At 43.8% G+C, this 14,197-nt stretch overlaps 2 protein-coding genes across 4 annotated transcripts in view; one reads left to right on the top strand and one right to left on the bottom strand.

The window, feature by feature from the left end:
- DST (dystonin) overlaps nucleotides 1–5,790 on the bottom strand; it is a gene marked incomplete at its 5' end in the record, with an annotated part of 425,995 nt that extends 420,205 nt beyond the window's left edge. The window contains 2 exons of the mRNA XM_081094138.1: nucleotides 4,609–4,643; nucleotides 5,211–5,790. Coding sequence (XP_080950264.1) covers nucleotides 4,609–4,643; nucleotides 5,211–5,391 — 216 coding nt within the window. The remainder of the gene's footprint in view (nucleotides 1–4,608; nucleotides 4,644–5,210) is intronic.
- The window catches only part of BEND6 (BEN domain containing 6), a 49,197-nt gene continuing 40,160 nt past the window's right edge, over nucleotides 5,161–14,197 (top strand). Inside the window, exon 1 of one of the 3 annotated variants that reach the window (XM_081094143.1) lies at nucleotides 5,161–5,392. The gene's annotated coding sequence lies outside the window, so the exon portion shown is untranslated. Of the gene's footprint in view, nucleotides 5,393–5,898; nucleotides 6,255–14,197 lie in introns of those variants that run through there. The other 2 variants (XM_081094140.1, XM_081094141.1) reach the window with 2 other exon arrangements.

Below are 14,197 nucleotides of genomic sequence, written 5' to 3' on the forward strand. Positions count from 1 at the left end.
ATTCTGCTGAGCTGATGAATAGGGATCGTTTACCACTGCTCACTCTGGGTATTCTCAAAGGGCCTTATCATTGTCTTCAGTCCACTGAAGTACTCCCAAGACTCTTTCTCGTAACCTAATGGTACCTCAATTACCCGTATCACTTTCTGAAATTTCCTTAGAATCAGGATAGTCACTGCCTGATTTTCGCCACAGGAATCTAGAGTAACAGTTAACCATTGTATAATGTCACAGCACAAAACATTATAAATCCTGAGGAAAAGGGCGCTTCTTAGATACAGAACGAACTTTTGGTTTCTAGACTGAGTCCTACATCAGTGTGCATTCACTTCTCTTCATTAGCAACTTAGGACTTAATTAAATCACTGTACAACTTCTCTTTCTGCATACACAAAACCCGTATTTCTATTGATCTAATTGGCTTTTTTTAAAAATATATTTTATTGATTTTTACAGAGAGGAAGAGAGAGGGATAGAGAGTTAGAAACATCGATGAGAGAGAAACATCGACCAGCTGCCTCCTGCACACCCCCCACTGGGGATGTGCCCGCAACCCAGGTACATGCCCTTGACCAGAACCGAACCTGGGACCCCCCAGTCCGCAGGCCAACGCTCCATCCACTGGCTAGGGCTGATCTAATTGGCTTTTTTATCTGTCAATGAATTAGGGTTATACTTGCTGGATGGATTAATAATTTCACATTCTCATATGTTAATTATTAAAATTTAGAGGATTATTAAAAAGCGAGTAAAGACAAGTTGCAAGTAAGTGAAAATAAAAAGGGTTGGTGGTGGTTATGGTTCCAAAACATCTTATCAGCATCTATATTATTTATTTCTAGCTTCCAGAAGAAGAACCTGAGTTGGAGAAATGTGTTTATTCAATGTAGTGAAGAGTTCATCTACACTGCAGCACCTGTCAGAATTTCCTTCCCTTTTTAAGGCTGAATAATATTCCATTACATGGATATGCCATGTTTTGTTTATCATTTATCCATCGATGGACACTTGGGTTGTTTCCACCTCTTGGCAATTCAGAATAATGCTGCTATCAACATGGGTGTGCAAATATCTCTTTGAGGCTGTACTTAGTTTAGGAGCTGTTTGCATATAGCTCTTTCTCTTACAGAATTCAAAGCAGTTATTTTCAAATCAGTCTCCTTGAGTTCTGAGTGAGCACAGTGAATATGATGGAGACCCTACCCAGCCCTGGCTGATGCTGGATATCTTACCTAACTTGCCCACGGGGGGTTTCTAGGATTATCTCCACTTAATTGATGAGGGAACTGAGGCATAGAGAGAACTCATCCCAGATCACACATTAAGGAACCCGCTGGAGCTCCTCAGATGAGAGAGATGTGGCTTTCTTCCCTGCTGCAGAACTTCCCCAAAGCAAACCAGTGCCATGGTTTTCCTCCCTGGAGAAGTATTTCTCTATCTGGGAAGGAACATCCTGAAATTTCCCGCCCAATGGGACTCTTTGCTGGGCATGTGGGTAGCAGAAGCAATATCCTCTGCCAAGTAAAGCAGTAAAGAGCTAACTGAACTTCTTCCATGAGTTCAAGGGCTTTCCCAAAGCTTTTTTCCATTTCAAATGAGTCAGCAGATCCTAAACTCATTTTCCTCACTTGAACATTATGGAAATGTTGAACGTGAATGATCTACTTACTGAGATTGGAATGAGGAACAAAAAGACACTGAATTCTTACTTCAATATGATTATGACTTGTCAGAAAATGAAAAATTTCTTTTATTGTTAATTATTCTGCAGCAACTACTGCTAAAAGGCAATAAGAATATCATTCTAATTTTTTAATACCCAAAAACTTCAGAGGTATTTCTCAAGGAGAACATTCCACAGGAAATGGCATTCTAATAGAAAGGGAAAAGGAAAAAAAATTCCCTACGTTACCTTTTAGGGAAAATGTTTTATTTGTGGTAAACATAAAACAGTGATGAAATATGACATTCTCATGAAACAGAGTCTCAGGATTTTCACTTATAAAATAACATTCTTAGAGTAGTTTATCGGTGGAACTTGGTACAAAAAGGAACACAGGTAGCCCATCAACAAATTAAGCTAATTTTCCATTTGATTTTCTGAGGAGAAAAAAAAAATTAACCAAATCTACTTTATTATAATTAGTGACTCACATTTTTAATACAAACTCCAATTTTTTAAAAGCCTAGAAAGATCAAATAAGAGATTCAGCAAATGTTGGATTCTGAGCAATGTCCTGAGAATGTGCATTTTTATTTTCTGCCCAACTCTGAGAGTTCTATTTGTCCAGTTATGGGAACTGCCACCCCTGAGGAATTTTTCATTCATTCAAGAAATATTTCTTAAGAACCCACTCTACCAGGCAGGGGGGATACACCCCTACACAAGAGAGAGAAGGTCCATGCCCTCAAGGAGCTCACAGGTTAGCAGATGAGACAATATGAAGTCTCCACAGGATGTCAGACTGTGCCAGTATTCTTGTGAAACAAGTTAAGGCATTAAACAACTGGTCCCAGCATTCCTAACTAAATGCAAGATTGGGACAAATATTTAGTTAACTGCAAGATAACTAACCAAGACACAGTTCTATTTCATTTTTTTCTATTTGTGCTTTAGCTGAAATACTTGATGGCAAATACAATAACCCATATCAGGCCTAGCTGGTTTGGCTCAGTGGACTGAAGGGTCCCAGGTTAGATTCCAGTCAAGGGCACATGCCGGGGTTGCAGGCTCGATCCCCAGTAGGGGGCAAGCAGGAAGCAGCTGATCAATGATTTCCTCTCATCATTGATGTTTCTCTCTATCCCTCTCCCTTCTTCTCTAAAATCAATAAAAATATATTTAAAATAAATAGGAGTCTTAAAAAAACATAACAGGATTATTATTCTTGTTCTATCACTTACTTGAATGGAACTGTATATATCTTTTTAAAATCAAAATCCTAAATTTTCTATTAAATTAATTCTATTAATTTGATATTCAAGTGTTGCTTCATGATAGACACCGTTTGTGTTGTTTCCCATAAACTTGAATTAATTAATTAAGACTTTAAAACTTGCAGATTTTTATGTTTACACATTTTTTAATTCAGTTTTACAAAATGTAATAATACCTAACCAGTATTGAATGCCTACTATGAGCTAAGTGGGTTTTTTTCTTTTTTTAAAAATACTTCAAAAAATGTTTTTATTCATTTTTAGAGAGACAGGAAGGGAGAGGAATAGAGAGAGGGAAACATCAATAAGAGAGAGACATCGATTGGCTGTCTCCTGTCCACCCCCTACTGGGGATTGAGCCTGAAACCCAGGCTTGTGCCCAGACAAGGAATCAAACCAGGAACTTCTTGGCTCATGGGTCTATGCTCAACCACTGAGCCACACCAGCAGGGCTAATTGGGGTTTCTCACATTACTTGTAAGTAATTACTTGTAAACAGCAAATCTTCCCCCTACAACCTTGTCAGTACTATTAGGCCTATTTTACAGATGGGGAAACTGAGGTGCTGAGAAACTGAGTTTCCCAGCACCACACTGCTAGTTCGTGTAAAGCCAGGAATGCGCTGTCTGATTATCTGATTGGTTAATTTACTCTCTTAAGTATCCTAAATTGAGCACAGCGTTTTCAACCTCCAGGGCTACATGCAGTAGAACTGCTCTTTGGGCATTAGAATGCTGTTATAATAATGCAGTTAAAGTTTTCAAACAACCAGAGTCCAATAAAACACCTAGGGTGCAATAAAACATCTGATTAACTAGTGAAATGAGATGTGAAATAACTTCTCAGGGAAATGACAAGTAAATGGAGGGTGTGTGACTATGAAGTTTGCTAAGATGAATAAACCAGAACAAGCAGTGAGGCCAGGAACCTCCAAGCTTGGCTGTGTGAAACGCTCCAGAAAAAAAAGGGGGAAATCTCTCACACTAAGTGGGGTTGGCCTGGAAACTCATACAGAAATGCTGGGGGGAGGGGGGGCGGGAGTGGAGCTGATGTTTTTGTTTGTTTTGTTTCCTTCCATCTTCAGTGGAGCTGGTGCTGCAGGGGTCCCACCCACTCTCTGCACCTTCCACCTGCTCATGGAGGGACAATCCACATTTTGAGAGTAGAGGCTAGCATACAGGACCTGATAAAGCCGGATCACTACCACCATCACTTTGCAAAAACCATCAGATAGCCCCGAGAAAGCATGGAGAGCTTTACCAGTGAATAGCAATGTAAATCCGAAAGTCTAAAATGAAATGTATAGGGACCAAATTACTCTGCACTAACTTCCTAAAAGCTCTTCTCTGGATATCTGAGCCAACAACCCCAGCTGACAGCACCCAGGAAGCTTCCACAGGCAAATTACAGATTGTAAGGGACGCTGAGAGCCACCCCGAGGCTAAGTTTTGTAAGGTCTGCAATGCTTTTAGAAGCTGTCTTTCCCCCTCGTGTCCAGCGGCTCCACTACACACAAAATTTGCTAAAACTGTTCGCTGGGCACTACTTCGGTTGGGGGCAGCATGCCCGCCATGCAATGCCCTACCGGTTTCTTAACACGCATATGATTAATATTGGTACTCTGGAAAGAGAACTTCTTCTGACCTTGAGCGTGCGCGCTAAATAAATTACCTCAGAACGAAAGTGGTGAGATCTCATAACAGCATCTGGGGAAAAAAGAGAAAAATGAGACTTCATTGAACTCCCTGTTCTTCACCTGCCGAATAACTGATGACTTACCTGGGCGCGGGGGGGGGGGGGGGGGGGCGAGGGGTCGGGAAGGCACAATCCCGACGCCTCGAATTCAGTGGGGGCATCCTGTAGGGCGGGGAGGTTACTAGGCCATCCGTCTCTAGCTGATTTCAACATGAGAAGTTTCAGGGAAAGTTCTGGGGGAGTTGAGGAGCCGGAAACTCTCCATGAAGAAAGCGATGGATGGGTGAAGGGAGGCTGCCGCAGCACCAGACTCCGCTCCGGTTACCCTCGGGGGCTTTAGCAAACTGGCACTAAGAATCTGCGTCCATGCCTCTCCTCCCAGCACTCGGCATCGCTGTGCTTTGCCCAGCCCAGGAGATTGGAGGAAGGGGGCGAGGGCAACACGGGCGAGGGGCGTTAAATCCATAGGTGTCCTCAGCCTGGGGAGTGGGCAATGATGGAGCGAAGGGCAGTGGCGCAAAAGCGAGCGAGCCGCGCGTCACTCTCCAAACGGGCTGAAGAAACGCGGAGTGTCTTACCTCTGCTCCTGGAACGACCCGAAAAGACCGATTTCATCGGATGCCTCCCTTTCTGGAGCTTGCGGTGCCAGCAGCAGAAGAAGACGATGGTGGCGATGGTGCCTAGCAGAAGCAACAAGAGGAAGAGGGCGCATTGGATGCTGTAGGGTCTCAGCAAGACCAGGAAAGCCGCGGCGATCATGGTGCGGGCGAGGCGGGGGCCGCTGGGCGGCGGGGCTGGAGGGCGGCGGCACAGGCACCCGCGCTGGGCGCACGCCGAAGCGGCGGGCACGGGCGAGCGCGGATCAGCGCGTCATGCCCGGCGCACGCGGCCCCGCGCCCGGCCCAATGGCTGCGCGCCCCGCGCTAAACGACGGATCCAGGGCTGCGGGGAGCGCTGGCCGTGACTCAGCAGACGGCGACCAGGCTGGGACTTGGCGGCGGAGAGCCTCTCTCCTCCCGCCCCAGGCGCCTCCGCCCCCGTCCATGCGCAGCCCCCAGGCGCAGCCCCGCCGGGACGCGGCGGGCGGGGAGGAGCAGCGCTGCCGCCTTGGCCACCTGGGCCCCGTGCATCGTCTGACGGCCGCCGCCAGCCTCGGCATCCCCAAGACGGGCGCACGTGGGTCGGGGCGGGGACGCTGCGCCGGGCTGCAGCCGCGGCGGCCCGCGGGGGGCGGGAATGGGGCGCCGTGGCGGGGGCTCGCCTGATGACATCACAGCCGGGCTGCGGCAGCGCGGGCGCGCGGACATGGCTGCAGCGGCTGCGGCGGCGGCGGCCGCGGGCTGCGCTCGGGCCTGAGCGCCCAGCGCCCTCCTGTGGGGCCGCCCGCCGGTCCGCGCCGTCCGAGAGTGCACCAGCCAGGGGCCTCGAAGCTCCCCGTCGCTTGGGGCCTCCGCCTGTCCAGCCTCCCTTGGCCTAATTTCAGGGAGCCTGGCGTCAGGGGGCGCCAAGGAGCCAGGGGGGGAACCGCAAGGCGCGGAGGGAGCCTCCAGGCGGTGCTGCCCCCTACCCTCCCGTCTCCCTGCTCCCCGCCCCGATGTTGGGGCTTTGGAAGATGCTGCCGGGTGAGCTATTGCTTGCGGGAGGGAGGGTTCCTCGCACGCTCAAGCGTGAACACCGGGAAGGGCCTTCCCTGGGAATTGGGGTCCTCCAAGAACGGGAGGCCCACCTGTCTCCACCCCCTTCTACCTGGGAGCGCTCCCCAGTTGAACGCTCCGATCCGCAGACGTGAACGGTTCCACCACCCAAACTTGGTGCAATTTCCGCAACCGAGAAATGGGCTCTTTAGAGCCTCTTGGTAACCTTGCGTTTACCGTAAAATCTGACTCATTTGATGCACTTGCAAGGGAGGGGCAATTTCAGATTTAGGGAACTGGCAGATGAAAGAAGTTGGGATTGGCTGGTAAATATTTGGAGAAATTTTTTAGGGAATGTGAAGAAATAATGGTCTGTCACACAAAGTGCACACATTACCTCTTCTCTCCCTCTTGCCCCTCCCATTTTTTTTCAAAACCAACAAAAAGTATATTGTAGTTGGTGGCTGAGAGAGATTTTTCAGTGGGCGCTGATGCAGTGCCAACGCAGAAGGTATGGCGGGTGTGCTGCACTGCGCCTTCCGGTGCACGGCCACCGCCACCCGGCCAGAAAGCCTCCGCTGCTGCCGCAGTCTGCGGTCTGCGGCATCTCGCTGCCCTGGCCCACCGGCAGGCCCGGTGCGGTACCCCGCGCGGCTTTTGCTGCTCCCAAGGCAGTGCTGTGTGGAGCTGGGTTTTGTTTGTTTTATTTACTTGCATAAGAAAGCAGTGATTATAATGGCAAGGTAACACATTACTGCATTTGTGGTGTTTCTAATAACTGCTAAGGTGGACTCTTCGAAATATTTAAGAGACGGAAGGAATTGTGTCATAAAAAAAAAGTAATTTGTAAAATTCTGAAAAGCCAAGAATCCATGACAATGCTTAGGTTTTGTTATTTGCTTGAAGGATCTCAATATCGCTGTTTCCTAATGATACAAAATCAATTGTACATCTCTGCATAAAAGCTTAACCATTGATGTTCTTTTCCATTGTAACATATTACCGTGTGTAAGCATTAAAGGGAACTCAAAAAGGCATTGCCTAATGCATGTCTTAAATGCCAAATTCATAAACGTGGGAAACAATGAAGTTTTTTTACTTACGACTTGTTTCCAAAAACAAAATGAACATTCAAGTTGTTGATATACTGCATCTCAGTTGGGGGTTGCAGGACCTCCTTGCAGAGGCTGTATAAGGTGGGGATGTTGAATGGCAGAGTGTAGGCTGCACAAGTCCGGAGAGGCTTCCTAGGCACCTGGGACGCCGGCTGACAGGTAGCACTGCATCATGTGCACTTTTCTGAAAGGTTTCTTGATACTGCAGCCCACTGCAGTGAGAGGCTGCGTTCCTGTCCATTGTGTAGGGGTTACTGAAGAGAATCCCGAGAGGCTGAAATGTGTGGCACATCAGGAAAGGAAGGATTCTTTACTGTCTGGACGCACAGGGGCCTAGAGGAGTAATTTAAAACAACAAAGCTGAATTAACTTTCTGCAAACATTGGGAGACACAACTGAGAACTTAGGAAGGTCATCTTTACTTTATACTTCTCAGTAGCTAAAATTCGTGAGTCATCTGAAATGGCCTAAATATCTTTGAAACATGTCTAAGACCACAAACACAGCACACTAACCAGTTTGCCCCAGACTCTGCACTCTTACAACAAAAAGCAACTAACTAGCAATTATGGTTTTCTGAGCTATTACTTTAGCACAATTGTTATCATCCTGAGTCTCGCTGCAGCCATTTATAAGTTTCACATGCACACAAGAACATCATTTATCTCTCTTGGCAGGCAAATGCTTAACTGCCGTGCGGTAGGATTATAGATATTTCTTTTTAGATGCATTCATTTCTGTTCTTTCCATTTGTTACCTCAAGGATACTAATAATAAGCAAACCAAATCATGAAAATAATTTAGTATTTAGGTTCTATTGTTATTTTCTGATTTGTTTGTTGCTAATTTATCACTTCCTTCTCCAAATAATGTCATGTTATTAATTGCTTCTTTCTGTGCGTTTCTGTGATGCCTGGTGCATTGTGGAATTCAATAAATATTGAATCAACTAATCAATCTTTTTTGGAAGTTAATTTAGTAGAAGTCATACCTTTTCTTTCTGCCAGGTTTTCATTTTAAAAAGAATAATTGACATTTTATTGAAGTCACAAAAATTTAATGTTTTGGGATAGAGATGGAGGAGGAAGGCTTTTGACCAAATCTTTCATCCCAAGAAATGAAAAATCAAAATGGAAAAGTATATATAATTTTTTTGACTTTTTTTGATATTGAGTTAGCACTATCACCCAAGAGAAGACGGTGAGTTGGGGAAAATAACAGAGTTTCATACCAGGTGTGTAGAAGATGATCTATTGAGAACACACACAAGGAACCAAAAGGCAATTAAAATATTAACTTTATTGAGGGTAAAGTCAGACTGAAGAACATGGCTTAGACCCAAGGCCAAAATGGAGCATCTTACTCCTTTTCCCCTGACTCAGCATGCCCCACCCCCTCAGTCATAGCTGAAGAGCTATAGTTGACCCTTTAATAACACAGGTTTGAACTGTGAGGGTCCACTTATACCTGAAATTTAAAAAAATAAATACTGAAAATGTATTTTATCTTATGATTTTCTTAACATTTTCATCTCTTTAGCTTACTTTACTGTAAGAATACAGTATATAATACATATAACATACAAAAGATGAGTTAATAAACTGTTTATGTCATTGGTAAGGCTTCCAGTCAACAGTAGGCTATTTGCAATTAAGTTTGGGGGGATTTGAAAGTTATACGCAGATTTTCAATCGTCAGCTCCCCTAACCCCCACGTTGTTCAGGTGTCAAACGTATAGTGCTTCCCAGCACTAGAGCAGGAACAACCCTACCTGCACTCCTTCCCTGAAGACCAGAGGCTGAGAGGAGCCTGACACTCCAATCCACAAGGCATTCTGCATGAGTGAGCAAGAAATAGGGCCATTAGTAGCTAGCAGGCCTTCCCCAGTTTTTCTCATCAAAGAGTCATTCCACCTCCCAAAGGTAAGAGTAAGGGGCTTTAATAAGATGGCAGATGTATCTGCAGGACTTCCCTAGAAGTAGGAAATTGTGGCACAAACACCAAACTTATGGATCAGGAAGAAGAAAAGTAACCACCCTAAACTGTGTAATGACCAACTGAGAAAAGTGGCTGGGGGCCGGGGGGTGGTGGTAAATATGACAAGTTTTGAGCTAGGGTGGAGGAAGAGTTTTGAAGGGGGAGATGACAAACTTTGTTTTAGACCCATTGAGGTGGAGGGTGTCAGGAGAAGATCCATGTGAAATTATGCTGTAAGCTCATGTGGGTGGAGAGGTCAGAACCAGAGATAGGAGTCAACAGAAATTATAGTAAAGTCATGGAAATGGATGAAATGACTAAGGAAGAGAAACTAGAACGAATTGGAATCAGAACTTTGGAGACTGCTGCTTCCATTTGTGGACTGGAGAAAGAGAGCAGAAGGCAAGACCCTGGAGGCCAAGTTGAGGGGGGGGGGGGTGGTGCGTGTTCCAATTTAGTGGCTAACTGGAACAGTTGCCCAAGTGGGAGGTTAAGGAGGATGAGGACTGTGGGCTGGTGACTAGGAGACCTCCAAAAACCTTCCAGAGAACTGACTCATTATAGTGGGAGAGGCTAAAACCAGACTAATGGGTAGAAGAGGGGGAGGTAGGTGAACAGAGGAGAGCTGCTGTCCACAATCTTTGGAGAAATTTAACTCTAAAAGGGCTGAGTAGAAATGCAATTAAAGCCTGGATAAAGGCTAATAAAGATCCCTTTGTCAGACAGGAGTTCCTGAACAAGCTTCTAGGGGCGTGGACACAGCAGTAGGAGAGAAACTGAGAGGTGGAGAGAAATTGAGAGGAAAAGAGAGAGGAGAAGAGGGCATTCCCCTGGGCATTTGTGGGTTAGCTATTTGTCTTAACAAACTTCGAGTCCCCCAGACTGGTTCTTTCTGCTCCCAGGCTACTTTGGACTCTGCAGAATTAAAATTGACTCTGACTAGTTATAATGGATCCATGCCCATGGTCTCCTCCCCATCTGCCCTGGCTACTGATAGACACAGGGGTGGGGAACGTCCGGCCTGAGGTTGTTATAAGACCCATGAAATCATTTGGTCAGGCCCTGCCGAGGCATTAGGGGTGAGTTAATTAAATGTTTGACCAAATAGAACAGGCTAATTTTTCAGTTGATAATTTTGTATGGCACTCAAATGATGTTATAAACATCCAAATAGCCCTTGGCAGAAAAAAGGTTCCCCACCCCTGGCACTAGGAGAATGATTTTGAAGGAAAGATCAGGAATACCTTGGAATATAATCCAGATTGTCTGTAAGCTTTTATTACAAACCTATATGGAAGTGAGTAAATTACCAAACTGCTAATCACACAAGGGCATTACATTGATATATCACCTCCTCGAAAACAGAAAGTTTATGTACAAATGACTCTAGCAATAAATTATTAGAAGTAAATCATACTGATGTGGGGCTGGTAATCTACTTGTTCCTAGGTGAAGTTTTTTACTCTCAGAATTAAGTGATATGAAAGAAATTAAGAAGAATCTGAGGAAATGTGTTATATGGCCTGTTTATTTCCAAATGGTTTTTCATGACATACATGTTATTGTATTGAAAGGAAAAGAAACTACGTTATTTGGAAGAACCCACATTATCTAATGTACCCTTGGAGATGATTTTTTTCAACTACCAGAATCAGGAGAGGCATCATGTGGGTGGATCACTATTTTCTTTTTAAAATTTGAATTTTTCAAGGAAAAACAATTGTTATTTGCAGTAATAGCAAATATTATTTTCAGCAAATATTTCTTGGGAAGGGCCTTTTTATTCATTTTACCATAATGAAAACCTTAAAAATAATTTAAAGACATCATTGTAAGAGAAAATATTTCAAATGGAATCATCCCAAATTGTTCTTTTAACATTTTAGAAATTTTAGAGCCTAACTTAGGATTGTTGTACTTTGGGGTATAAAACCCATGATGATGCTACAGAGGGGAATGTTGTGTGGAGTGTTTCTGTGCAATGTGTGTGTGTGTGTGTGTGTGTGTGTGTGTGTGAACATTGCAGACTTCTCAAGAGTCTGCGTTTGAGAGTTTAAAATGTCAATATAATTGAATTCATCTACCCCATAATGCTTTGCAGACAGTTTTTGGAAAGTGGTCATTTATTATCCACAGAATAGAATAGAATTCATTTATATAGTTTCCACATTGAGTGTAGAATTAGTCATGCAGCAAAATACTGAGTCATTTGGCCAGAAAATTTACTCATAGTTGTCTGAGCTGCCAATGGAAAATTTGAGAGCTGTTCATAAATCAAATTATAAAGCTCTTAGCGTTATAAATCACAGAGCAGCACTGTTCATTATTATTCAGATAGTGTAAAACAGTTCCACCATTTCTAAGAATGGGCAATTTACAAAGCAAGTTTGAAAGTGAACTTATTGCCTTCTAGATCCACGATTAGGATTTCCATACAAGTTACAAACATTTCTACATTCTTAAATGAAAAAAGAAAATAAAAGTAAGGTGGTGGGTTGAAGTTGCACAGTAATTATGTTAGAATATGACATGGATAGCCCTAGCTGATTGGCTCAATGGATAGAGCGTCAGCCTGCAGACCAAAGGGTCCTGGGTTCCATTCTGGTCAAGGGCACATATCTTGGTTGCAGGCTCTTCCCTGGTCCGAGGCCCTAGTTGGGGCTCATGCAGGAGACAACCAATGTGTTTCTCTCATATCAATGTTTCTCTCTCTCTTTCACTCTCCATAAAAATCAATGGAAATATATCTCCGGGTAAAGGGTTAACAAACAAAAAAAGAACATGAGATCAATAAAATCTTGACTAACTAATGTTTATGAATTAAATCTAGGTCGTCTTAATAAAATAACAGCAACATTTAATAGTAAATTTCCTTCATTTATTACAATAATTTTTGTAGGACTTTTGCATTAAATATTTTATGCTAATAGATTTGTATGCTAGTGCATTAGTGTGCTGATAACCTGAAAGAATAATGTCGCTATGAGAGCAGAGTGTACCAGGAGAACAGAGAATTGGGACCAGTAACCGATGATTAGTAAAACATGTTTCAATAATACACAGTTCCAGAGGTTATTGAATTTATCCAAATGTAATAACATCCTATGGATCTAGTAGCCCCAAGAAAGAAACACTAAATTGAAATATAGTAAATTTTATATTTCAAAGAAAAAAGCCAAAAACCTAAAGCCTGTTATTTCTGGTCCTATTTATGCTATAGGAGTTCTGAACCTGGAATTCATAGCCAGGTTTCTAGGAACCTGAAATTATCTGTAAAAATATGAGCCTTTTTTGGAGGGACATGATCCATAGTTTTCATCAGGTTCTTAAGGAGAGAGAAGAGAGAGAGAGAAAGAGAGAGAGAGAGAGAGAGAGAGAGAGAGAGAGAGAGAGATCATCAAACCATACAAATCCATACAGATACCAAGGCTTCTGCAACATCAAGTCATTCTCTCAATCCATCAACATTAGCATCACCTAGGTGCTTCCTCTAAGACTGGAGAAGTGTCTTGAGCACTGTCAGTCAAGGATAAGCAGAGGAAACCACGGACTCTTGGCCTGTATAAGTTCAGGGACATCTCCCAAATTCACGTGAGTGCTGTTCATCCTAAGACTAAGTAGATAGGTGTTTTGTGAGTTAGTCCTCTTGCAACTTTAAACAGATTGGGAGAGAGACAAGTGAGTTGGGGTGATGGTTCTGACCCTGGAAGGGAAGACTGTGTTAACTAACTAGGACCACTTCCATAGACTTCTGTCACAAGAAGGACTCATTTGATTCCCAAATTGCCTTTAGGCCAGTTAAGTATTCCAATTTATGTCTAAATGTTTTGGTTAAGCCCATTCTGGGCCAAAAACACTAGTTCTAAAATTTAGTCTTGAGTTCAGAGTCTGTAAGGGTATCCATGCTCTTACAGCTTAGAAGAGAGGTAGAAGGACTTAGTATCAGGCTCCTGAAAATAATGCTAGACGTCCTGGTAATGTAGCACCCACTCTTCCTAAATCCTGCTCCAAGCCATAGCTTAGGAGGCTTTTCAACATTCAGCCTCCTATGGAGACCTGGTAGCTGGGGCCGTCAACCAGTCAGGATAACTTCACATTTACCAAGTGCTCAGCTCCATAGGCCCATTATCTCCAGCTCCCCACAATTGCAATACTGTGAACCTTGACGCCCACCACCATGTTCTTAGAACGCTAGGTCTGAGATCACATTCTCATTGCTGTGTGAGAGTGTCCTATTGCTGTGGCCGTATTCTCTCACATCATGGGCTGGTTATTTCATCATGTGACTTTCTCACTCCAGTGGACAGGTCAAGTTTACAGGGGGTCCTGATCTCTCATTCTGCCTAGTTTTATTTTTTTTTTCCCAAGTTCCCTTTTGACCCTCTAGGCTGTGCAGGGCTTAGTGGCACAATACTCATGCATTCCACTGCAGTTTATAAACACCCCACCCACCCCCACATGTTAGATCTAAACTTGTATGAGGGGAATCTGGGTCTTTTTGCTTCAGTTAATAATTTAAAAACTACTATTAATAAGTTAATATGTCATTAACATACCCAACATATCAACTCACAATGGGGGACTATTCTCATCATTTCACAGATGTGGAAAGAGTCACAGAAATTTAACATAGGTAGTAAGTATTGGTTCTAAGGTTGTGGTTACAGACAGTTTGATTCGAGAGCCTGTGTTTGTCACCACTTATGTGACCCTGACTCATCTATATATATAAAAGCCTAATATGTAAAGTGTCCCTTTGGGAGTTTGACTGACGGGAGTTTGGCCGCTGGCTGTGATGTGTGTTGACCACCAGGGAGCAGCATGGAATGAAGGGAGGCC

This window comes from Myotis nattereri (assembly GCF_964212035.1).
Source record: "Myotis nattereri genome assembly, chromosome: 6".
Classification (NCBI taxonomy): Eukaryota; Metazoa; Chordata; class Mammalia; order Chiroptera; family Vespertilionidae; genus Myotis; species Myotis nattereri.